The 27,116-nt window shown below is 39.3% G+C and overlaps 1 protein-coding gene across 2 annotated transcripts in view; it reads right to left on the reverse strand.

Moving 5' to 3' along the window:
- Nucleotides 1–15,912: 15,912 nt before the first annotated feature.
- elfn2b (extracellular leucine-rich repeat and fibronectin type III domain containing 2b) overlaps nt 15,913–27,116 on the reverse strand; it is a 79,790-nt gene continuing 68,586 nt past the window's right edge. For both annotated transcript variants that reach the window (XM_085156631.1, XM_085156632.1), the window contains one exon: nt 15,913–27,042. In XM_085156631.1, the coding sequence (XP_085012757.1) occupies nt 24,520–27,042 (2,523 nt within the window). In that variant the 3' untranslated portion in view covers nt 15,913–24,519. The remainder of the gene's footprint in view (nt 27,043–27,116) is intronic.

A 27,116-nucleotide genomic window follows, 5' to 3' on the forward strand; every position in this document is an offset into this window, starting at 1 on the left:
CCAATATTAAAGCAGATTTTAGTAAAATAAAGATCTAATGCTGAAAAAGATTTAGCAGACATGTTATATCATCAGACTGAAAAGAAGGCTTTGAATATGTCAAAGAAATTCTATGAAAGTCTTGCTACCAAAAGGACAAGGATTACGAATAAGAACACCAGTGCAATAGTTCACACTGTGAATAGCAGTCAGCTCTCGAGGAAATATGAAAATATACACACATACGCACACATTTACACACCTGAAATAATCATCGACGTTATGAACAAATACATCTAAAAAAACATTCATTGCATGCCATTCATATTCAGCCAGAATGAATTAAACATCAGGCAGAATCCTGAATGCTCACTGTACAGGGTGGGCATTTTATATGGATACATCGTAATAACATGGGAATGGTTGGTGATATTAAAGTCCTGTTTGTGGCACATTAGTATATGTTAGGGGGGAATCTCCTCAAGATGGGTGGTGATCATGGTGGCCATTTAGAAGTCGGCCATCTTGGATACAACGTTTGTTTTTTCAATAGGAAGAGGGTCATGTGACACATCAAACTTATTGGTAATGTCACAAGAAAAACAATGGCGTGCTTGGTTTCAACGTAACTTTATTCTTTCATGAGTTATTTACAAGTTTTGGACCACCTTCCGACCACACCTATAAAATGTGTTTAATGTGCTTCAATGTGTTTAAAGTTTCTCTTTGTTCACAGCCATTGACATGTCAAAGAGGCTAACACATGAGGAGCGGATTGAAATTGTGTTGATATCTGGTGAACGCAGTAACCGGGTCATTGCAGCAGATTTCAATGCAAGACACCCTACGAGACCACCCATCTCCCATGCTACAGTTAGCAAACTGCTTGCTAAGTTTTGTGAAATTGGTTCAGTGTTGGATTTGCCAAAATTTGGATGCAAGAAAACTGTCACTAATGAAGAAACATCAGTGGCTGTCCTAGCTTCATTCAGCAAGAGCCCACAGCGTAGCACTCCCCGCATGTCACTGGAGAGTGGCATTAGTCGAACATCCCTTCGGTGGATATTAGCTACTCACAAATGGCACCCTTACAAACTCCAGCTACTGCAGCATCTCAACGAGGATGATCCAGATCAGCACACAGAATTTGCTGAATTAGCAAAACAAAAATTGGAACAGGACCCTCAGTTCACGCAGAAGATTTTGTTCAGTGATGAGGCAAACTTTTATGTGAATAGTGAAGTTAACAAACAAAACCACCGCTATTGGTCTGACACTAACCCACACTGGATGGATCCCTCCAAGACTGTTGGAACAACAAAAGTGATGGTTTGGTGTTGTATAAGGGGTACAACGATAGTGGGTCCATTCTTCATCAATGGAAACTTCAAGGCCACTGGATATTTGAAATTGCTACATGATGATGTGTTTCCCTCTTCATGCACTGAAGCTGGCACGTTCCCTGAGTTTTTCCAGCAAGATGGTGCACCACCACATTATGGGTGCCAGGTCCGAGCATTCCTAGATGAACAGTTTCCTGGACAGTGGATTGGTCATCATGGGCCAGTTGAATGGTCCCCAAGGTCTCCCGATCTGACCCCCTTAGACTTTTATCTTTTGGGTCATCTGAAGGCAATTGTCTATGGTGTGAAGATATGAGATGTGCAGCACCTGAAACTACAGATACTGGATGCCTGTGCTGGCATTTCTCCTGCGGTGATGCTATCAGTGTGTGAAGAGTGGGAGAAGAGGGTTGCATTGACAATCCAACACGATGGGCAGCACATTAAACACATTTTATAAGTGGTCAGAAACTTGTAAATAACTCATGAAAAAATAAAGTTAAGTTGAAACCAAGCACACCATTGTTTTTCTTGTGACATTACCAATACGTTTGATGTGTCACATGGCCCTCTTCCTATTGAAAAAACAAACGTTGTATCCAAGATGGCCGACTTCTAAATGGCCACCATGATCACCACCCATCTTGAGGAGATTCCCCCCTAACATATACTAATGTGCCACAAACAGGACTTTAATATCACCAACCATTCCCATGTTATTACGATGTATCCATATAAAATGCCCACCCTGTACATTAAAAATGCAGAGGATCTTTCTAACAGGTATTAATGAGCCTGATTGGCAGAATGAGCCATGTGAGTGAATGCTCATTTGGGCCATGTTGTTAGGATGCCTCTGCTCCGTGAAGCGCTACATGGATCGCACATTTAATATCTTTGTAGCATTATTGTCAGCAGAAGCAGGATGATTACCCCCCGAGAAGAGACATCTAATTGTCAATATAGTGGATAACCATAAAACTGAAGCTGCTGTTCTCTTTTCTAATTGCAAGACAGAAAAAAATGGCAGGGCAACATGTGGGAGACCCAGTGGATCAGGGCAGCGCTTCAGATTTATTCCACTGATGATCACTGGTCATTACTTCAATGATATTTAATCCTTACTAAGCCTCATGGTTTCCTCAGATCACTCTTCATCAAGTATGAAGTACGATCAAAAAATTCTGAGAATAAGTTCATAAAAATTGAAAGCCTTACCTATAAATTTACTAATAAAAGTCAATAAAACTCCACTGCTACGCAGCTAATATTTTTAGATCTTTCCCTGGAAGGCCTGTTTTTACTACTGTGTTCTGCACCGCAAACTTGCAGTAAATCTCTCTTTCAAACTGGCTTAAATCTCATATGAAGAGCATCATCACTGTTGATGAGAGATGGGGCTCTGGCTGTGGATATGATGAGCAATTTTAACCAGGTTTCAGATGAAGAATCCACCGTTTCCAAGACCGATGGCTGTGCGTCATGTGAGGAGTAAGTCCAGGAGCATGCGCATCATGTTTTGAACATTCATTGTGTTGTACAGTGTGAACTGGTACCCCAGGTTGAGACTGTCAACACAGTGTTCTGCTGTAATGTCCTGACAACTTTCCTCTGAATATCAGCGTGTCATCTATTACCAGGTCAGAGAACACTATTAAAGCAGGAATTTTCTGATCACATCAGTGCAATAATTTCTCACTGCAGGCTCACTCATTAGATTTGCCTCCCCACAACATCATCCACTTCTGAAAATGAAGATCAATTTGAAGGATCACCATTTTCACACACTGAAGGAGACACAGCAGCCAGGGATCCATAACAGGCCTTCCACACAGAGATTTTAATGTCAGTAGCTGCACTCTCTTTAAAGACAAGAACTTAAATATAAAGGTGGTCACACCATATACTGGCTTTCAAGCTTGTTAGAATGGTAAAACTCTGTCTTATATTCTTATACAGAATAAGATTATATTCTGTATGAACATGCATTAATGCATGTTTTGACAAACTGCGTTCCTGGCACAATATAAAGTTGCAGTATGAATGTTTTCGTCTAACCTCCATCACTCTGCTTGTTTATGTGCTTGATCAGCCAACTTGACCTTGTCTGCTCCTGTCTTGTGTGCACAGTCCTCTACGTATGTTTCAGTTCACTTATGGAAGAGCTATTTCAGTCATCATGCTGTTTCAGAGGAAAAAGACTTGATGAGTAAAAGACCATGCCTATGACCATGTAAATATAATATGACAGAATGGTCAGCAGTATATACTAAAGACAGATACTTTCTGGACCTATTTTTTTTTAAATGTATTGAATACAGTATATAATTTAAATAAAAAAATAAATAAAGCAGTTATAATCATTAAAAAGAAAATTACGGATACAGCCACTTAAAATTGCCAGCTGCTTGGTGACAGCCTCTATACAGATCTGTGGTAGATCTGTGCTGAATTCCCGCCTGCTCCTTGGCTGTGATGAGATTCCCAGTCACTAATGTTGACACTACAGTCCTGACTAGTAACAGCCCTAAGCAGCATGTAATTATATACAAACAGCATGTTACACTGAACCGCTGTTTTGTCTGCTCATTGCTGTAGTACAATCATAATAATAATAATAATAATAATAATAATGAAGGGAAAAAAGGTAGGTGAAGAAAATAGGAGAAAATATTATAAAAGAAGCACAAGGAGAGCACAAATAAAAAAGTACGATGTATCACCAACTGCTGCACCTGCACCACCAAAGTCAGATGCCTCAAGTGCCCAAGAATTGTAACCTTGTAGAGCCCCTCCCCCGAAGGAAGTGGTCAGCAAGAAAATGACCAATGTGGGAGTGTTTACCTGCTCTTTACTGTGTTGGCACATGGTAATGATGAGCGTATCAGCGGAGGAAATATTCCCTTACATTTAGTTACAGTACTTTTCCGAAGATGACGACTTTAATGAAACACATTCCCCACTCCTGTGTAATCCATTATTAAATGTAAATGATATTAATAAATAATCAGACAAAAGAGGTTATTTTAGGGAGCACTATTAAATGTCAGAACAAGATCCAGAGTTTGAGTAAAGTGGTGGGTGGACTCAGCCAATTGAGTCTAATAGTAGATTAAATGCCATGTTGAGGCTGTCATTTCCAGTATTTATATGAATGTTAAGATCACCCACAATAATAATTTTATGTGAAATGAATACTAAATCATTTAAAAAGTCTGAGAAATGAGATAGAGACTCTGAATAAGGGCCAGGTGGAGTAAGCAACAGCAAATAAAATTGTTTTTTGAGTTTTCCTGCTAGGGTGGAAAAGGCTAAGAGTCAGGCTTCTAAATGAATGAAAACTCTGTCTGGGTCTATGGTTGATTAATAAGCTGGACTGGAAGTTTGCTTCCACTCATCCTCCTCGGCCTGCACTTTGGGAAATCTGATAGTTTGTATTTACTAACCACTAACCATCCTGCTGTAGCCAGGTTTCTGTAAGGCAGACTAAATCAACATGTTTATCAATTATTAAATTATACACTAACAGGGACTTAAAAGAGAGAGACCTAATGTTTAATAAACCACATTTAACTGATTTTTACTCTTTGGTGCTGCGGAGGGTGGCTGCTATATTGTTCTTTATATTTAAATTGTGTTTTTCTGATTTTTGGCTTGGTCTGGGAGAAGACAGGTTTGCTGGGGATGGGGTGCTAACAGGAGGAGAGAAGCTGTAGAGAGGCTTACATGCAAAACTGGCTGCATGCAAACCCAGTGAGGGAGCAAGTAATCTATTATTCACCATAATTTCCTGTATGCCTGTGTTTCTTGCTAGAAACATATGGAAATCATAATTCAGATCAAGGACAGACAGATGAAGTAGAATTAATATGTTTTGATTTTGGTGATAAATCTTCCATTAGGCATTGCCTGAAACAGTTTGTAGTATAGTATAGAGCAGATGTGCTGTGGATAACTTTGGATCATGTGGAATTCACCATTTTTTAAGACATGACCAATTTGCAGGATTTAATAAAGTTAAACAAAGAAATTTGTTTGTCGCCCATCTGTTTGCAACAGTTTCTGCAAAATCTCAAATTACATTCAGTGATACCTCAGTGACTTATAGACATTATACATATTATATTATATCTCGGGAGTCACTGCACCTAGTGCTCCAATTACCACTGGGATCACTGTTGCCTTCATCCTCCACATCTTCTCAAGTTCTTATCTGAGCACTTGGTATTTCTTCACCTTCTCGTGTTCCTTCTTACTGATGCTGCTATCACTCGGTATCTCTACGTCTATCACTACGGCTATCTTCTTCTGCTTGTTTGTTTCACCACTTTGTCTTGGCTTGGTCATTCTCGACCACCCTGTCTCCCATTTTGACCAGACCATACTCTTCACAGATGTTTCTGTATACTATGCTGGCTGACAAAAAAACCCCCACTGGGATCACCAATGTGAGGGTTGCCAAAAAATGTCATGTTTTGGCTTTAAATTAGATTTAACACAGATTCAATAAACTGACAGCAGTTTTAAAGCATTTATTAAAAGGCTTGAGTTAAGTGAGAACAGGCGAGTGACTTGGAGAGTGGTCTTGCAATAGGAAGGCTACCGGGAACACTGCCAGAGATGGAGTTAAGCGCAGCCAAGGCGAGTTCAAAAGGATTTTGTAATTGTTGTGATCAGTTTCAATGGCCTCACTTGTTTGTTTCCTGAACAGGAGTTTTGGAGGGGTAACTGGCAGGCAGGCAGAAATCCAAAGCAGCTGGGTGAGTGGCGTTGGAGAGTGAGTGGTGATGCAGAGTGAGCTGGCAGGTGAGCTTCTAGTAAATACTTCCTTTTGAATATATGTCGGGGAAAAGCTTGAGACAGAATGTCTGGGCATGATTGCAGATTTCCTAAGGAACACATGGATCCAGGAAAAAGGTTTTGTAGTAATGACTTTTGTACAGGCAACTAGGAGGCAGACAGGGAAAAAGAGTTAACAGATGAAGACCACAAAAGCTAGCAGTTATTATGGAGAACCTGATTGCCACAATATTGGTATTAATGACCTGACAGAGTTACAGCAGAACCATCCAGATGCAGGAAAGGCAGCCGAGAGGGAGAAACTTTGCCAAAGGACAGGCCAGGCAGGATGTGTCAACCCTCAACGCCACCTAAGACTTAGAATGAGAGGGACAAAAAGAGACACTAAACGTAAGCCAGGCTGGACAATAACAAACATATGTAATTTTAATTATATTGTGACACTGGGCACAATTCTCACATTGGTCATTTCCATTTGTGAGAGAGTTTAGTGCAACTGGTCAAATTGGTGCTGCACAACCAATCAAAAATGATAATGACTTTGGATCAAAAATAAAAAGGAGGAAAATAAGGACTGCACTTTGTTTAACTGCTGAATACAAGAAAAGACCATGTAAGGAGCAATAAACTAAAGAGAGATATGAAAGGATTAAGGGATGGGAAGGTTTAAAGAAGTGAAAAGAGGGTGGAAAGGAGGGATGATGAGACATTCAAATGAGGGTTAATAGTTTTATAATCGCACAGGGTGATTCCTGACATGCTTTTAATGTAGGAGCCGGGATGACACACAATATTCAGGGTAATTACATGGTGCCATGGAAGGCTTTTAAATCCTTACCAGCAGTAGCTCGTGCTGTGCTATACTTGTTTGTCAGACAGAAAGAACATCGCAGCCTGATACTGTTCATCAAATCGCTGCCGCAAAGAAGGTGTAGCAAATATTTTAAGAGCTGCATTACTTCAGACCGATTATTTCCAGCGTTAATCAAGATATTTTATTTAAGAGATTAAATTGGCTGCCAGCGTTTCTCAGAAATCTGCCGTACAAATTGCGTACAACAAATGAAACAAGTGCATTTGTATGCATTTGTGTCTTATAAATCATTCTAATAATACTCTAGGACTTTAAGTGCACTGAAGAAATTCTAGACAACGTAACAAAAAATTTCTGTACGTGTGTGTGTGTGTTGGGGGGGGGGGGGGGGGGGTGTTGATCAGTTTCAGAAATGTCATTCCCACAGTCAGATAAGAGGTGTTGTGTCAGTCATTATCTTACTGTAACGTTGAGAAACTGACAAACTTTCACACCCGTTTAACACTATAATTTGCCAACTGTGTGGAGGTGAGAGAGAAGCCAGGCATTGCATTTGTCATGGACAACACACTGTAACACTACACAGCAAATTCAAAAGTGTTAAATGTTTTGGTGTTAGTAGTCTTAGAGTTAATTTTACTCTAGGTAGAGTCACATTCTTTTAATGTAACTCTGAGGTGTAAAATGATAGTAGTTAAAATTGAGAGTTAAAAATGAGTGTTTCTATGTCAAATCTGGAGGTGTTACAATGGAAACATTAACTCTCGACCTCTTAACTCTGAACTCCTACAGGGGCTATGACACTAATAGAGTAAATTCACAGACTCCGCCCCCAGCACGGCTCCAATCGAAGCTGAAGTGAAGCCGTTTCAGAACATTTTGCTCTACATATTTGAGTTGTTTCCCATGCTTGGTAAGTCATTTTTTCAAAGCTTGTTTCAATTATTATTATTAGCTTTTACTTCTGTGGCTCTTTGGAGTTGAGACAAAGCTGTGTGGAAGGCATTAGCCATGTTGCTCGCTGATAGCATAATATTCTGTTTTAGCTAGCTGAAAGGTATTGTTTGCGGGCAAATACCACAACCTTGAAAAAAAGCTTGCATGTGAATTTTCAGTTAGATTTTTGGTCAAATACACCTAAAACAATGTCTAGAATGTGAAATGTTGGTATAATGGTGCTACTTGAAGCCTGAAAACGATCTCCCATTAAAAAAATGAGCAAACAGCAGTAGCAGATGTCCTGACTGGGTTCTACGTTAGTATTTAGATCCCTCCAGAGTTTTGTGCACACGGTTTAGGTAAAAATGAAAAAGGTTGAGGTTTTACATTTAGTTCAGTATTACCTGTTGCCTGTGTCCTTGTCCTTTGGGAAAATACTTTACACAAGTAATGGCTCAAAGAGGATTCCTTTTTTTTTTACTGTGCTGCTTTGTTTGTGCCATTAATTGGTGTCAACTAATTTTTATTCAATCTCCACATAGGATATGCTTGTGAAGATGGAATATGGGGGAGAGCAGAAGTGCGTTGAAGTTCCACAAAGTGATGAATGAAGGACATGCATATTGTATTGAAGACATAAGTGATGAGAATGCTGTTTTTTGCATTTACCAGCTCACCTATGTCAGACCTTTTGATAAACAAAATTCTAATGAAAGTGAGAACATGTACACTGTTACATCTTTCAGAAAATGTTTTGAAATTGCGGTACACAGTTCAGAATGAATGTTTTTCAAAAACCATTGCGTCTTTTTAGTAAATGTTTATTTCCAAAAGAAATTTCTAGAAGTTCAGAACAGTAAAATTCCCGCTTTTTAGAATTAATTAGAAGATAACTCTTACGTAGTTAAACTAAAATACTTTTTGAGAGTTAATATATAAACTCTTAACACCAAGTGTTAAATTATCAACTCCAGACAGATTTGGTGTTTAACACTAAATCAGAGTTAATGTACCAACTCTCCAAAAAGAGTTAAATTAACACTCTCTGGTGTGGACCCATATAGACACTTTAATAGTGTTGAAATCAAATCTGACAGTGTTAATTTGGACATGCTGGATTTGCTGTGTATCAGTGTTGCTTTACACACTGATTGTTAAGTGGCGAAGCCCCCTCGCCGTCTGTAAGTGAAACATTGGATTTTTCACATAGTCAGAAAAGTGTATATCTAAAACAAGGCAAGAAGACAGAAGGGATCACGTTGTGATGTTGATAGCAGAGTTCCTGTCGAATGTTCAGACATTTGCATCCTCAGCTAGGTTACACCCTTAAGCAGTTACTTTTAACCACCACGTGTCTTTTGAAGTTGCTTAAATTACACTTTTGGAGAAAAGCAGGGGCGATTTTAGGCCATTTTTGGGGGGTGCTGAAGGACCCCCAAAATGAATCAAAGCACCCCCAAAGATTTCTTACTTTTTTTGACAATATTTGCTGTTTGTGTGACACACTACTAAAAATATAAAAAGCATACAGTACTGTACTTGTTTGAGACGTAACATTTTAACAACAAAAGTATAGATACCCCCCCTCCCCCCCTCCCAAAATGGTTTGTTCCAGCTCGCCTCTCCCCTGCTCTGGCTCTAGGACCGTTGCTGCCAGAGTGATGGTGGCTGAGATGCAGCGGAGCGGAGGTGTAAGTGCCTGGCTTAAAACAGGACATATTAGCTGCATTTAACCTTCAGTTGCTCTTTATATAGTTAGGTAGGAGTCAGACCATGTTTCTTTTTAGCTGAAAAACATTACACCAGGTAACCTGCAGTGTTGAAAACGTGTTTTGCGACAATGTTTGCTACCCTACAATCCATCCTACTGTGTAGTAAAATCAGCGACATTTGACTGTCCTGTTGCTCCCATTGAAATTTATGCAGCCTATTTAAAATCTAAAACTTTAAATTGTCCGTAGCCTGCTGTTGTTACCACTGTCCTGTTTGAAATGGAATGAGAGAAGCTGTCATTTGTGCATGTGCCAAGATTAAACCCTGAGCAACATTCAGGTAAAAGTGTAAGAACAAATAATCTGTCAATAAAGGATAATGTTGGATCAGTGTTTCAATATTTATATCTTTTATTAGATGTTCATGTGGTTTGGTTATTTGCCTTTTGGTTGAAAGTAGACTGAGAGAGGACTTTTTTTTATTAGTGATCTTAATAATATTTTTTTCATATGAATGTAATTTTTTCATCTAATTGAATACAATCTATTTGTGTATGATTATCAGTACAAAGAGGGAGAGAGGAAAGAGGGGAACATGAGGAGAAAGTACAAGGACAGGAAGAACCAGTTAAGAAAACAGACAGGGAACAGTGACAGGCAAAACAGAAACTGTTAAACTGCTTGAGAGAGTTGACTACCAAAAGTATTTGCCAACTTCAAGGTGAGGCAACATAGGTTAAAATGAAAGGAATAAATCTGCAGAGCCATAGTAGTATCTGCAGTAAAGATATTTTCATACATTGTACCATAGGCAAAGTTGCCTCCATTTTTATAATTTTTTTTATCAATAATTTGTACATTTCAAGGACTCTATTTTTGGAGTCTGTTTTCATATATATGTATTGTATTACACATACACATTAAAAGTGAATCTCTGTCCAAAAAATTCACTCAGTTTACTTCTTACTCACTATGATCACCATTCATCATTTTCCCCAAGTAAAGCAATTAAGGTTAGGATGTGTGTGGGGTTTTTTTTTTGTTTTGTTTTTTTCCAATCCATTCTTCTTTTGCAGCATTTAAATAACCTTTATCAGATTTGATGGTTTTGTTACAGACTTTAAAAAAAGTGTTTTGCTTTTCTTTCACAAATGTGGGGATTAAATTGTGTTAAAATGTACAAAACAATGATGTCATGTTTTGTGACGAGGACCCAGGCACAGAGAGACTTGATGAATTTAAGAATCTTATGATTTAATAAAGAAGTTTGCAGACTTGCACAGAGAGGGTAAAATTATGATGACTGATAACGGAGATGAAGACAGCAGATGATGAGGACAGGGGAGGAACAGGGGTTTAAATGCACCAAGGAGACAGTCAGAGGGAACTCGGGACAACTGGAGACATTTAAGGATGCAGGGACTGACAGAGACAGGGAAGAAGTCTCATTGTGATGAGTAAAGTTTATCTTGCCTGGCGGAGCAGCTCTGGGTGCTCAGCACCCCAAAGCTCTGATCCTAGAATCGCCCCTGGAGAAAAGCCTCTTTTAAGTCCAGGGTTGCTAACATAGATGGTAATCCTGGTTGCAAGGACCCTGCACGGATTCCTTAGTTAGCTGTCACCAACCGCAACTGGAAGATTTCTCTGCGCTGGCCATCTCAACTAAAATAACTCTCCTAAAACATGAAGATAGACGTGTGTTGATAAGCAAACCTAATCTGCAGTCTCCTCGTGCTGATTTTAAGAATTTTTCCTTCACATGTTTTATTGCATCGCACCTTTTTTTACTCACACCAGAAAGCAAAATAAATAAATGCATAAATAAATAAATAAAAGATAAAAAGAAAAGTAAATGCTCCTTTTATCCCCTGAGAGAAATCTTTGTTTCAAATTACAGATCAAATCTAACTTTGGGACTGGATGTTTGGTAATGGCGCTACACTGAAATAGCCTGTCTATATTCAACTTTTTTGAAGGAAGCAACCATTTATGAGTCAAAATACAGCAATGTTCCCAGGGAGAATGGAGATGATTCATTATTAATAGGATGCTTTTTTTTTTTTTTTGCTTGTTTTCTCTGGATACACTTCATGTCTTCTTTACACGTGCAATGCATAAAAGTTTTAATGGCAGTTGGACTGTTTCAGCACAGGGTCTTTGCACGGTGAGAGCTGGTTTTAGTTCTTAAAGCTCGGACTGTCAGATTCTTATGCTTAGTCTTCCTGTAAAAACCAAGCCCGATTCTCACAGGTTTTCATAAATGTGACCTGAATAACTGCTCTTGGTTGCTGTGCTGTTATGCAGTAAATGCAGCTTTCTACTGCTTTGAGCTTCTCAGAATGGCAGCCAATCAATGAACAGCCTTATTCAGTCCAGGCAGGACTGACAAATCAATGCGTTTTGGACTGTGTGATACTAATTATTTGAAGCATTCACACTTTCTTTTCTGTACTTATTTAAATACAGTAGATGTGGTCACTGTAATTGACCAGGCCTTAAAGAAAACATTTAAGAGATTGTTTATGCTAAGTACAGTCATATTGATCATTTTCTGATAAACTTTGGTTTTTGGGAAAGCGGGGTGGACTCCACTGCCCAGATGACTCTGCAGCTGACACAGTCTTTTAAGTTACTCTAGTCAGTTTAGTCTGTTTATGTAATTATCCTTTGATTAATGTTAATGCAATACTGTGCTAAGGTTTTAATCCACCCCTCATTTCTTTATACTTCGCTTCCAGTTAGCCAGATATTTTTGCTATTGAGCAATTGATTGTCACTTTCTGAAGATCTTTTAAAATTTTCCTTTGGATATTTGTTTTTATGATTTCAGAGGAAATGTTTTTGACTGTTAATCCACTTAACACTGACCTGAATCATTCAAACATAAGATAGGGCACCTAAGTGAAGAATGGTGTGCATTGCGGTTAGCGTAAATTGGTAAAGTGGAGGACAAAAGAAGAAGCAGTAAGTCTAACTATCTACAGCAGACAAGCACTAACTAAAACTTATGTACATAAGAAAGAGGGGGGGAAATCCAGCCATGAATTGACCTCAGAGAAACATCTAAACCTTCAGCTATAGCTTAATTAGAAAAGCTCTCAGTGGCAAGGTGGCAGTCAAGAGGCCATTCTTAAGCAATGGGAATAGGGAGAAAAGGCTGAGGTATGCCAAATTACATAAGAGCTGTAAATTACGAGAACCTACGTTTCATAACATTTAGCGCCACCGATCCTTTTTTTTTTCCTGCATGAGGAGGCTTCTCCAGTTTCATGTGTATCCATGACACAGAGAGAGAGAAAACATGTGAGGTTAAAGGAGATACAGTAACGCTTTCATTTTCTCATCACTACAGGCTGCAGAGTTCTCACAAAACTTTGGAGGTTATCTTTGTTCTCTTTTGTGCTGCGTGCTTGGATAATCTGCTTTTTCAGATCTTTACTTACTTTGTGTCTGTCTTCGCAGAATCCCCCTCTACCCCCCACCCCTCCAATCCTGTGGTGATAAAGAGCTTAACATGGATGGTTCAGGGTTATGGATATTTAGTATGAGAGTAAGTATGTATGAGATACCTTTATGGCTGCAGATTTTGGTTTAAAAAATTCACAGCAGGGAGGTTGAGGCAACAATGAAGAGGCTGAAGTGTTGGAGTAAGAATGTGAAAAAATGGAAAGGGATGTTGTGGAAGACAGGTAGGAGAACAGTTTTCACTGATAATAGTTAGGTATTATTAAAATAATAATAGCACTGCATTAAAATCATAATAATAAATGAATAATTTAACTCTGGATTTAGATTGCTCCAATACATAAATAAATAAATGAACACTTTGAAAACACGTCAGATCTCAATGGAAAAAAAAACCTGTTGGCTATATACTAATATGGACTGGGTAATGTGTTAGGGATGAAAGCATGCCACATCATTTGATGGCACTCCCAGAGAATCAAAGTGAAATCATTTTGTGGCAGGCTAGTTCCTCTAGCCCACGTTTCACTGCAACATGTCAAAATGGAACTCAGTAGTTTGCATTGCAGTCAGGGTGCCATTCCCTAGTCTGTAGTCTTTGTGTCCCTCTATTGAAATGCCTCTCTAGACCTTCATTTACTCACTTCAAACTAGTCATGCTGAATGATGTTACAGGCATATCATGTTCTCCACATCTTCTCCAGACCCTTTCGTGTCTGTCACATGTACCCAGGTTGACCCAGGGCACATCTGTGAACACCACAGGGTGCCAATGATGCCAAAAGCCAGTTGGGTCCCACAGTGCCAAGCAGTGAACATAGGGCCTATTAGAAGATGTTGACTAAAAGCTGTTCCCTTAATTTTTTAAGCTGAGCATTATGAATGGTAAAACACTGGTTTTGGCCTTAGTGTGTTGCATTTAAGTGTTCTCCTTGTTCTTGTGTGGGTTTGCATGTTAGTTTAACTGGTCATAGGTATGGATGTGAGAGTGTGTCATTGCACCATAATGGATTGGTGACCTATTCAGCATATGTCGCACCTTTCAAAATATATCAGCTGGAATAGGCCCCACTGAAGTACTCTTCAGTGGTACTCTGATTGTAAATACTCTTGTACTCACTTGCTGCTACACTATTTGAACAATATACATTTAAACAACAATATCTATAGACAGTTTTACACGGCTTGTGTTTGCAAAAACTACATCTAATATTATATCAAACATCCTGCTATAATTATTGTTGCTGTTAATATTTTTGCTATCCTCCTTCAAATACTGGATCCTATTTAGGCTATAAACTGTGAAGATGAATTTTTTTAAAAAAAGTGCCACACTGGTAAGTAGTGGGAGGTGGTGCACAAGAACCAGAGGCTGTTTGCAGAAACCAGACAGTGGCCAGTCAGAAATGGCCTTTCATCACCTCTAAACATTTGTTTCAGACAGTGAATGAACCAAGTCTGCATCAATCCCCAGTATAAAAAATGAAGATTTTATAGTGTGAATCACACAACGCTACGGTTTTAAGGTCCAAATTTGCAGGTAGAAGTAGAAGAAAAAAACTTAATTCACCACTAATTTCTTTGCATTTTGCTAGGAAATTAGGAACTAAGGAATAAGGCTACACATTAAAATATGCGCAGACATAGATTAAATAAAGTATATAAAGAAAAATGGAGTTTTGTACCAAGCTTTATTTGGTATGACCACCTCTATTCTTGAACACAGCTGCACTCTCCTAAGCATGCTATCTTGTAATTAATTTAAGTAGTTTTCAGGAACAGATTTCTTGAAGGACATTCAAAGCTCCTGTGTGGATCTTTGATGCTTTTTGTTCCTCTGTCTGTTAAGATGATCCCACACTGCTTCAGTAATTTTGATGTCCAGGCTCTGAAGAGACCAATCCCTGACTGATAGTCTTCCCCTGTCCGATTTTCTATCCAGATGTGCTTCTACTGCAGTGAGCTCGTTGTCATGCTGATAAATGAACCCTTTGTCAATTACAGTTTCCAGGTATAATTGACAATGGATTAAAATCTAACCGGACTTTTCTGTGTTCATAATTCCATCATTTTTGACAAGATCCCCAAAACCACTGACTGAAATGCCAGAGCCTCCACGTTTTTACAGATGGCTCTAGACACTCAGTGTTGTACATTTCTCCTGATTTCATACAACTGAATCACTGAACTCAGTGTGATTTGAACCAAAAATGTTACACTTGCATGCCTCACTGTATTCAGACCTGTTCACACTGATTTCCACACCAGTTCTTATGTCATTTGGAATACCACAGTCATGAGTGGCAAAGAAAAACTTGGAGGACTATTGCTCAAGATCACTTTGAAAATTTCTTTTTGAAGTTGTAGCTCTTTGGAAGTAAAATATCACGAAATGAGCGTTGACTCAAGACCTTTTCACAATACTATAATCCTTAAGATTAGCACAGAGAATAAATAACTCCTCTGTGTTCCAAACCCAGCATTTTAAATGCTACTAGCAAACTCCCAAATCCCTGTCATTTTCTGCCTTCAGGCTCAGAAACCTCTCCGGCCATTTTTCTCATTAAATTTGTATCTTCACCTAAGTGTTGACTCACATTGGACTTAAAAATCAGACTCTCAATGGAACAGTGACTGAGGTGGACGTTTTTGTTGTTTTCATGAGTCATCAGCTTTCAATTTTTTCAACACTTTGAGTGCTTATGTGTGCCAGTGGGTCCTCTAAACAAAGGACTCCACTTTTAATGGAGAGTACAAGAGGCTACTGGCGTGTATTGGTAGGGGAAATGATTTGTATTTAAAGAAAAAATCAGTGTAGCCATAGGGTAATTCAGTGAATTAAAGAGATCTCTCACAAGTATTTCTTTTTAAATTACAAATTTATTGCAAATATAGAAATAGATCTTTTGTACAGAAATTGCAAAGGGAAATGTTAATATCAGCAACAAATATTTAAAGAAAGCGGAAAGCCAAGATTTGCTGCCATCAGTCAAAAAAAATTCCAACCACAGGAACTGGATCCTGCTGTGGCCATTTTCAACTCTTCATTTTAGACAAAGACCTCCTGATGCTGTCTGCTAGGCAAGACTCACATTTCGACATAGATTTTACACACATTTCCAAAGAGGAACTAAAACCATATGATAATTGTGAGAATTTGCCTCAGACCTTGGCCTTACAGAAATCACACAGATGGTGGTCGCACCTCAGCTCAGTAATTAAACTATATATTACATAGTTGTGACCACAAATACTGATGCTTTTAGGGGCTTTTCATGCTGCTTTATACTTATTTTCAGCTGGTACAACCTGCAAGAAAGCCAAATGCTTCTAATTTTTCTTTTGAGAGTTTAAAAAAATGAATGAAAAATGCTTCTGTAAAAAAACAAAAAATATTGTATATACAATAAATGAAAAAAAAAAAATCACCATAACAAATGAAAAGCAATGATTTAAGGACTGAAAAATTACTGTACATCAGAAACCTGCACTGTACTTTTCTAAAACATGGCTTTATTGGTCACAGTGTGCATGTGGAATGTGGTATTGGTGCTCAGCAGAATTTCAATAATTGATTAGCAATTTTGATATTGCTAGTCGTCTTTTTCAATAGTAATTGCCATATATGGGTTCTTTCTCATTTCTCTCTAACACTAGATGTTTCGAAATTGTGTTTACTTGATGGCAAATATGGACAATTAATGCTTTTGTTGCTGTAAGGCAAGAATGGCACTATTAGCATTTGAACAGTCCACATTTATTTCTTTTCCTCAGTGATTTGGGGAAGGCCCTTGATTCTGTGGACAACGGGCCATTTTTGCTGTAGAGTTTTCAATCTCTGGCACTGACAAGGCCAATCATTCTGGATTGGGGATTATTATAGCACTGGACTGTGTGACCCAGCCTCTGCTGTTTGTGAGTACAGAAAACATTTCCACTGATCCTAATGATTGGCTCCAAGTACTGAACAGCATTTGGTCTCACCACATTGCAACCTTTTTTTTTTGCAATTTTCACAGCTTTTGGATCAGGGGTTAGAGAAATGGGAGCTCTGAGTTACAGATTACCCTCCAGTACCAACATAGAACTGATCTGATTACAGTGTCATTTCACCCAATTAAAACCAATCTCTATAAATTGGCTGCCCAACATAGCCTGGGCCCTTTTGAAAAGCAGAGGACCCAACTTAGCCCTGGGTTAATGCATTTAATGTTCTCTGTGTAATTGACACAAGCAGCCCTCTTAAAGTTTTGGCAAAGACTGGGCCACAAAATGGGCAATGAATATCTCTGCGGGAGGCGCTCAGCGTTATCGCTGCAGAAAGTAAACATGGCTATGATTTATGGCTTGCTGCCATGCACAAACCCTATAGCAATAACTAACATAGCAGGAGAGCCACAGTGAGTGTTACTAACATGTTACAGGATGGGTAAGAAAATAAAATGCACCAGAGTCTTTGTGGTTTTCTTTTCTAAGCGTGCGCTCTGTTTTTTAAGTGCTGCAGAAGAATAAGTACAAGAACCTCAGTTTCAGTTTCAGCTCCTATAATGGCACAGCTATGTCTTTTCTTTGATTCAACTTCAGACCACCTGTTTTGCACATTCAAGAAGTTTTCCAGCAGAAGAACTACTTAATTAAATAGTCTATTATTCAAGGATGTTGATACACGGCTGATTTACAACTGGCCGGATACAGGGTGAATTTAATAAACTAGTTGGATAGAAAACCAGCAGGCTCTCAGACCAGAGCAGGAGGAATGAAAATCATTCATTTGCCTAACAGCAAGGGGGCTGAGGCTGAGGGAGAAGCTGCTGAGGCTGCATTAATTTGCCAGTGAATGCTAACTGAATGATTGAGATTAGGTTAAGAATATCCACAGTGTGCTTGCGTCACTACAAAAAGGATTTTTTTTTTTTCTGCCATGGCTGACAGACAGAGTATGATCAGGTAACTCTCAAGCTTGAAAGATAGCTTTGCATGGAGAAGAAAGAAGAAGAACAGAGAGCAGATGGATGTAAACAACCAGCAGCTTATTATATATTTACCCTCTTTTTATACACCTGATGCTAAAGATTAGCATATCTGCAGAGGTAACTGTCAGTACACTTTATAATACAACCACCCAAATGAAAACCAGTAGGCAAGAATCAAAAATGTAAGTATAACATCACCATTGTTTTAGAAAAAAAAACTAAGGCTAAAACCTAGATGTTCAAATCAAAGGTACTTGACAATATTTGAGCCCCTACAGTTTTTGTTTTCGATGTACGTCCACTCATTGTACACAACAATATATTTTGTCTCTCAAAAAATACAGGGAATCATGCAAATATAACAACTTTTTCTTTTATGTAGTACACTATGTTAAGTTTTCTCTGTTCTTAAACCTTTATAACATAAATCATCGCAAGTACTAAAAGTCAGTCTCTTTGTCCCCAATAATTTCCCAATAACCCCCCTACACCAAGAAAAAACAAACAAACAAACAAAAAAGAAACTAAAAAAGAAAAAAAGACAACTAAACTGAAAAATAGATACACATAGACATATCAATAGATCAGGCTGAGTTATAAAAAAACATCCATAGAAGCATTTTTAACCTTACTATATATTTTTTCTTTTATCTAGTGTACAAAATTCACAGATATTTCACAGATTCTATTAGTCCTTTGTCCCTCTTTGGAAACTGGGTCCGATCAGCCCATTTGGGCTTACTGATATAGGATAGAAATAGGATTTTCAAATGCTCTTCTGCTCAGAAACCACATTAGGGGTAACTTGTACATTCAGGTGAAGGATAGTAGTTGTCACTGAATGCTTTCAGCTTACAGATTTTTACAGTTAGATTTTTCAGAGAGCTTGGCAGATGGAAAGGAAGGGCTGGCGGTTCTCAGCCTGTCAGTGCTGTGTGAAGAGTGAGCAAGAAATGAGTCACACAAAGCCAGGTTTCGTTTGTTTTTCCGAATTCCTTTCACCATTTTACGAAAATACAATTTCACATTAGGCTAACACACACACACACACACACACAATGGAATGCATTCAGAAGCCCTTCTGTGGCTATCATGAGAAGACACACAGGGCAGTTTTTCATTTATCAACTGACTAACTGACTTAGTAGACTATTGGACAGAAGGTCTGAGGATACCAAAAGAAAGGATTTGTCAATGCAGATGCCTGCCTGTTACCTTACAATGAACTGGCAATCAAGCTGCCTTCCTTGATGCTTTTGAAAGCTGAGAGCTGGTCTTAGCTGCCATCAATTTGAAATATTTAGTAATAACTGTTCCTGCAAGAATCCCTGTTATAGATGTGCTATTGTTTGTTCCTGTAGCCATGTTTCCACACATGCCTTCAGCTCTCATCCAGCCTAGTGCCTTATTCTTTCAGGACCATGTCTATTACATGCCTTTCAAGAAAATACTCATTTAAGTTTCATCACACTGTGACCCATCCTGACTCACGTGTTTCCTGGTGAGGGAAGGTAAAAGGAGAAGAAAGGGGAGGGAGAAAATGCTTAATAAACACACATAATAAACAAAAAATTCAGTTTGATGATGGTCTTATGACACCATGTATTATTAAACATATACCTGTTTTGCTAAACTTACTCAATATTTATCATTCAGTGTTGTGATTAGGTAATGATTGTTATATCTTATACATATAGATATCCTCTATATTATTTTACAGTAGGAATGTATAAATGATGATGATTGCCAATTATGACAACCAATAGAGTGCATCAAGGATTAATTGTCTGGGTATAAAATTCATTATTATTATTACCATTGATCATTGAATAGACATGAGACTAAGACATAAGGCATCAGAACTGAACCTAATTCAAGCCTGACTTGGAGAAAGTGTAAATCATAAAAGCCAGACTCTAAGAAAAGGTTCAAACATTAATAGTACACTGCATGGTTTTCTCACGTCTGACTTGCCGGTTGCTTTGAGACAAACAACATCGATGGAACTACAAAAACAACCATCCATCTCCAAGTGAGTCACCCTCCAGGGTTTCAGTGAGGACATGGGCAGGGAAGGAAGATATTTTTGCTTCATGTTTTTTTTCCTTACTCTGTGAGACAAACAAAAAAAGTAAAATCTCATTGCTAGTGTTCTGAAAAATATTTAAAGTTTTATCTTAATTTTGAATGAATAACCTAAAGGATTCTTTGACCAAATGGTCTCTATTGTATTGAATTGAAATCCTATGTATTTTATGGATTGAATTTGCTAGACTACCATTCAATGTAGAGATCATGCCACAGTTGCCCTAAATTAACAGTACTGCCAATCACTAAAATAAATTTTTTATGTTTCTGCAATGGTTAATCCACTAGTATGCAGAAGCTCTTTAAGTGAAATTATATTTTAATGCTTGTATTTTAGAATTTCGTAATTACAATATTTTTTGTATCCATGAATCTTCAAATGTACTGTTTTACAAAAAAGTAGAAAAAACACTAACAAACATTTTCTCTTTTGTTATTGAGACACCAAATTACTTTACTTTCCTGAAAATGAAAAAAATAGTTTTAGTGGTTGATGGTGCACCTGATCAATTTGTAACTTCCCAGAGAAGTCCAGCGTGTTGCCTCAAATTTGGACATTTATGATTTGCAAAATAAAGACCAATATATATTTTTAGTTTGAAACAAATTTTGACAGATTTCTAAAATATTTGTTTTCTTGTTTTTATGACAGGTGGTCTAATCAATTTGTTAAGTATCTAATAAGTTTAAAACACCATCTGGTGCGTTTCAAACAAAAATAGATGGCAGACATTTATTTGAGAGGGCAAAAATGGTTGCTCACCTTCTTCTGTTCACAATCATGCTCAATATTATCTGTGTCTGTGTTTTTTTGTGTTTTCTGAAAGCTGCTTCCAAGTTTTACTGTCTCACGATTCAAATTTAAATGTTAATTTTAATTATGCATTTTAACTACATTTTTGGTCAAATGTAGTTTGTATTTTGGCAACAACTTAAAAGTAACTGTAATGGGAAAACTCTGCTCAACTATAATAATAACAGTCATTTGAGGTTTACTGAAGCTACTCAGAAATCATTAGAAATGTCGGCACTTCTCTCAAATGCAGTGAAAACTGGGATCTAAGCAAATGTTTCAAAATTGAGCAGAAGAGCACTTGGCAACAGAAAGTTCATCTCTTGAAAATCACTGATGTATTATAAGTGTTAAATAAAACAGAAAATGTTTAGGGGAAAAGTCAGTGACAACATTAATAAAATCAAATTACTTATATAGTTTTCAGTGCCAAGCCACATAAGTTGAATGCTCAGCTGAGGCCTTTTTATACATCCAAATGCAAATCGGATTGGGTTTTGCCATATTGGGCAAGCTATTCAGCTTGCTTGCAAGCCGCTTTGCAACCTCACAGATTTTCTATCATTGATGTCTGTACTGTTCTGCCATGTTCTCTGGTCTTGCTGCCACCAGCTTTTCATGAATTCATGTGGAAAGGCACGGAAAACCCAGCACATAGCCCTATCACCAAATACAACTTCCTGCACACAATACTAAGAGCGACAGTGGTCCTTTTCACTGAACAGTAATGTCAAATGTTATTTTGTCAGGTAGATTAACACAAACGGCAACTGAAATGAAAACTGTCCTGATATTCCTTAACATATGTTGCTTATGCTTAACCTTGCTGTCTATTTCTGTAAACTTGTTATGGCAGATGAAGAATGCACCAAGTTCTTTCTGTAGGATTAGATACTTTTAGTACATACAAGTAAACAAACTGGTAAAACTAAGTCAGTCACAGTAACATGTTACTTAGAAAAAAGCAGAAAAGACTTCCAGGACTGTATTGTATGTTCATCACACGGTGCTTCATTGTAAAAACAAGGCAGATGAGGTGGTGCATCCCCGATACACTGTTGCAAAAAGATTACAGTGGACCCAGACACACACAGCTATGCACTGATCCAACGATTATGACCTCTGAATCTGACTCTATCCAAATATCTTGATAAACAAGAAGAAAAGAGAGGAAGAAGGAAATACAAAGATCAGTGTGGAAATACATTATAGTTTGCATATCATTCCTGTTCAACCTGCAGTTTTTTTAATAGAATCAATCCACTACTAAAAAGCAACATCACAAAGAAAAAAGAACAGAAAAGAAGCAGTGTTGGTACACGGTGCACCCCTCCTCCAAGTTCTGCCTGCAACAAACCTCATTTAATGAAACGGAGCAGGTCGTGTTCGGTACCCTGCTCACATCACACCTACTGTGTACATCATTGAACCTGTGGGAGCAGGGAAGGTGGTGGGAGGCGGACCAAGCGAACACTACTTGCAATATACAAGTGAGCGTAAGAAGAAAGAAAATATATACCTGACAGTAAACTTGTCATTAAAACTTACTGAAGGTAGCCGTGAACAAAGATATGGAGCGGTAACCGCTGATTTAGTTTTCACATTTATAGGGTATTATGTCTCTGATTGTGTATGTTAGCTGATGATATGAAAATTTAACTGTTACACAGCACTTAAGGTAAGCAGGATGCCTTTTTGAGTCCCAAGAAACAAAGGTGTCATTATTAAAAGCAAGTCATTTCAGTAGAAAATTCAAGAAAAGGCCCGATAATCCTGTTTATGATTAGAGATTATGGGATGGCTGAGTTAGCAAGGGGAGAAAGATACACTGGACATGTTTGACATCTCTACACTTACACATGCCGTTAATAATCTAGTTCAGACTCAGACAACCAGCCACGGGGCGAAATATTGACGAATATTAATTTTAATTAGTTGGGGAATATACAATATAATCGAACAAGGCATGCCAACACCTGCTTACAATGACCACTGTGTACCACACAGCCACACACACACAATCATGAGGCATAGAGTGCAAGCAGACATGCCTGTAACAAGATTTTTTTGTTTGTTTTTGTGGGTTTTTTTTTGTTTTTTTAATTATCAGTTATATACAACAGTAACATTAATTCCCAGAAAAGAACAGATACATTGGCAGTAATTAGAAGTGTCCTTTCCCTCTCTGCCTCAATGAGTTTTAATGTAAGAGAAAGGATTTGGAATGTACGGTCGTGCTAACACTAAATGATGAAAATAGATTTCCCCATAACCTGCCTGCTTGTAATCTACTTACATTCACTGTGGCTGCGGAAAAGGATTTGTAACCTGGGCTGAACCCTTTATTTCTTTTTATGGCATCTGCCATATATGGATCACATGTCTTGTGACCCATATGATTAAAGTGATATCTATCGCTTTAATCAACCTATGTGTTACATAGTAAGGTCCCTTATTGTACACCACATCCTACACCGTCAGGTAAGTAGTATTTAAAGGAATGTTAATGTGTCCTCTGTATTGCTTCAGACAAAGACCATAATTCAGATCATTGCTCAGCGAAGCACGATTTAGGTGAGTGAGGATATTTTAGGGAACACGTTCTTTACTCATTAAACTATGCAAGATTGTTACTTGGAAGGATGCGGGTTTTAGATATCACCCTGGGTCAACACACCTGAATCAAATGATTAGTTCATCACCAGGTCTCTGAAGAACTTCAAGACATGTTAAAGCGGCCATTTAGCCATTTAAATCAGCTGTGTTGGATCATCTAAAACTTGCAGGACACTTGAGCGTTCCCGCACCCCTGCTTTAGACGCATCCATGGCACTGTTTCCGGCCAATGTCCCAGTCTATCTTTTTCCTATGATTTTCCTAGAACCCACTTCACATTTTATCTTCATATGTTAATTTCTTTACAATTATTCCTTTTTTTTTAGTGTGCCAGATGCTTTTTGAAATGCAAATATCTCGGCCTCAAGAAGGATCTAAGAGAATAAAGTCAGAGCCTGAATTTGACATCTCTGTTCACTAATCTTCATGTTGTCAGTTGTACCACAGCTCAGATCACACCCTATCAGATTCACCATTACTTAGAATGTCTAAATAATCCCAGGTGGAATGCTAAAAACGTATGCAGCACCCAATAAAAAAAAAACCTCAAAACATCTTGGATCACACTAAGCAGAAAATGAAGGGCATCAGCATTTACTCTGTGACAACCCACAGATGAAAACATGGCACTGTTAAAGATGGTCCTTTGCATCACAAAATGTGATCAGTCAAATAGAGTACTAAATTACACAGTTGGCATTTGCTCCCTGTACTATAAATGAAACCCAAAAACACTGAATAAGAATGAACCATAGAAGTTGCTACAATGATGTGTAAAAAAAAATGACTCAGATCCCAGGCACAGTTTTGCAGTCCTTGCTCTTAGCGCAATATTTATACACCTAGCATGCCAAAAGGAGAAAAAAAAACCTAAAGGCAAAATTTTGTCCTACATTTTTCTCCCTATGAAGTAAAACTGATTTCTCTGGCCCAGGGGTGCATCAGTAAAAGCAGTATCTGAACTCTATATCCTCCAGTGCTTTACTCTGGCCCACAGTCACAGCTTTTGCTGTGCTGACACACCCTTCCAGTAATCAAGAATGTCATGCAGGTCCTCGCCTTTAGCAAACTGCACCTTTTTTCGAAGGGCATTTCCAGCGGTCACATAACAGGACTCATCACGTGGGCCTTTCCTGTAGGGACGAAAACGCTCCCAGATCCGCAGTGAGCTCTCTGAGCAGTACTCGGGGCTGGAGGAGTAGCCTGAGTAACTGGAATGATGGCGGGCAGGTGAAAGCTGGGAATAAGAAGCTGCGTCCCTGCGGGACCGTGTCAGGGGCTTTAAGAATGAAACTCTTTGGGCTGGGGAACCCTGGTGGGAGCCTTCATAGTAGAGAGCGGGGACAGAGTGGCGGTGCTCCGAGCAGTGGTAGTCCTGCTGCACCTCCAACTGCTGCTGCTGCTGCTGCTGTTGATGTTGTATCTGTTGCTGCTGATGGTAATGGTGGGATTTTTGGTTGTCCTGATGTTGGGCACCAACACCACCACTGTCGCAACCACCACCACTCCCTCCACCACAGCTCCCACTTCCCACTAGAGGGAGTCTCTCCAGGGGCTCCCCACAGCCCACAGGACTGGCCCGGTCTGGGTACTGCTGCTGCTGTTGATTACAGGCATCTGGGCTCCTTGGCTCAGGGACGTCCAGGCTGTACACCCTGGCTCCTCCGCGCTCCCTGTCTCGACCCATGGAGCCACAAGATGTGGTACTGCACTGTTTCTTGACAGAATTTACAATAACGACAGCTGCATCTGCACTCATTTGCCGCTGAATGGGACGTACAGCGTTGGCCGGAGGAGGGGGCCTGTAGGGGGGAGTGACAACAAATCCCCCACCACTGATTCCAGGGCGCTCAGAGAGAGGGGCATTCAAGGCAGGGAGTGGAGGTGGAGGGGGTACTTTGTTGGGAGCGATGACCTGGCATGTCTCTGTCACCCCTTGAGAGAGTGGGATTAGGCCACGTGTTAGGGAGGACGCGCTGGTGGGCGGTGGGGAGGTGGGATTGGAGGAAGAAGGGTTTGTAGAGGCCCCTGAAGCAGCAACTGCAGCTGCATCCAGTTTCAGGGCATCAATGCAATTGTTAATGATCTGATTAACCTTGTCCACCTCCATGGCAATAGTTGAGATCTCAGATGCAGAACCATGCCCATCATCGTCCGAGTCATCACCAATATCAGTTCCATCATCGTCCCTCAAGTCTTCTCCCCTCATCACTCCATGTATACCATCTCCCATCCGCTCCACCCCTGCCCCTCCAGTTCTGATATCCATATAGTTCCCTTTGTTTGTAGCCATGGCCTCCGAAAAGGCAGTGGCCATCTTTTCCACTTGTGGGATAGAAGAAAGTCTTGAGGAAGTGGTGTTGGCTGAGTGGAGCATTCCCGAGCTTGAGGATGTCGACATGGGAAGTTTCCCTCCATGGTGATGCTGATACTGGTGATGTTCTCTGGACTGTTCCTGGAGTTTGTGGACTGCTGATGGATCATTTGCTACGGCTGCTGCCACCTCTGGTCCATAGCGCATTTCTAGTATAGTTTTCTTGACACAGATAGATTTCCTCTTCTCATCATGCATCCGTTTTTTACGAAGACAATAGTAGACAAGGCCTAAAATGATTAGCATGCCAAAAAGGCAGCCCACAATAGTCATTATATAGTGAGTAGTGGTGGAAGGTGTGGGGAGCATATCATCTTGACTTTGCCCCCGAGTGGAAAACTGGAGGCAGGTGTGGTTGTAACGTTGAGAGTTGCGGATGGATACCACACAGAAGGTGTAATTACTGCGTGGTTTTAGTTTGTTAAGGGTGATCATCTCCTTCTTGTTCTTCAAATTCATGACATCAGACACAAATGTGTTGTTGTATTGTGTTAGAATATACATTTTACTGAAGGGCTTTGGAATCTTCACAAGGAGAGATGCTGATGACAAAGAGACATGATGGAGCTTTATGCTGGGACTGAAGCTGTCTTCAGTAGACGAGGAAGAGGTTGTAGGCTGGTGGTATGGTCCTATACCACCAAACATCTCTGGTCCGATCCCAGAAGGACCATCTAAATCTGGCGGTAGAGAGGTCATTCCTGGAATCATTACACCGTCTCGGCAGTGATGGTACAAAATGTTTTTAGCATTCCGACCAGAATGTCCAGCCGCAATAGGACTCAGTAAAGGATAGCCAAACATCTCCCGCGGTGTCTCGCATAGGAGGCGGTCATAAGTATGTGAGACATTGTTGAAGAACTCCAACCAGGTTAGAAAACTATAAAGATCGCAGCCACAATGGAATGGATTTGCTGCCAGTTCACAAACCATAAGCCGACTAAGAACTGTGAAAGTGGATGGGTCAATGCGGGCAAGTTTGTTGGATGACAGGTCAATGCTGCTCAGGCTCGGGCACTCCCAGAATGCATTGCTGGCAACAACCTCAATCAGGTTGTGCTGCAGGAACAGGCACTGCATACGGCCGAGCCCTCTCAGCATACCCTCAGTCAAGTTTGTCAGTTTGTTGTAACCCAACTGAAGAACCTGAGAAAAACAAGAGCATTTTTAAAATGATATATTTTTACATTGGGGTCCCAAACAAATTACCAAATAACTGT

Source organism: Neolamprologus multifasciatus, chromosome 4 (genome assembly GCF_963576455.1).
Source record: "Neolamprologus multifasciatus chromosome 4, fNeoMul1.2, whole genome shotgun sequence".
NCBI classification, from domain to species: Eukaryota; Metazoa; Chordata; class Actinopteri; order Cichliformes; family Cichlidae; genus Neolamprologus; species Neolamprologus multifasciatus.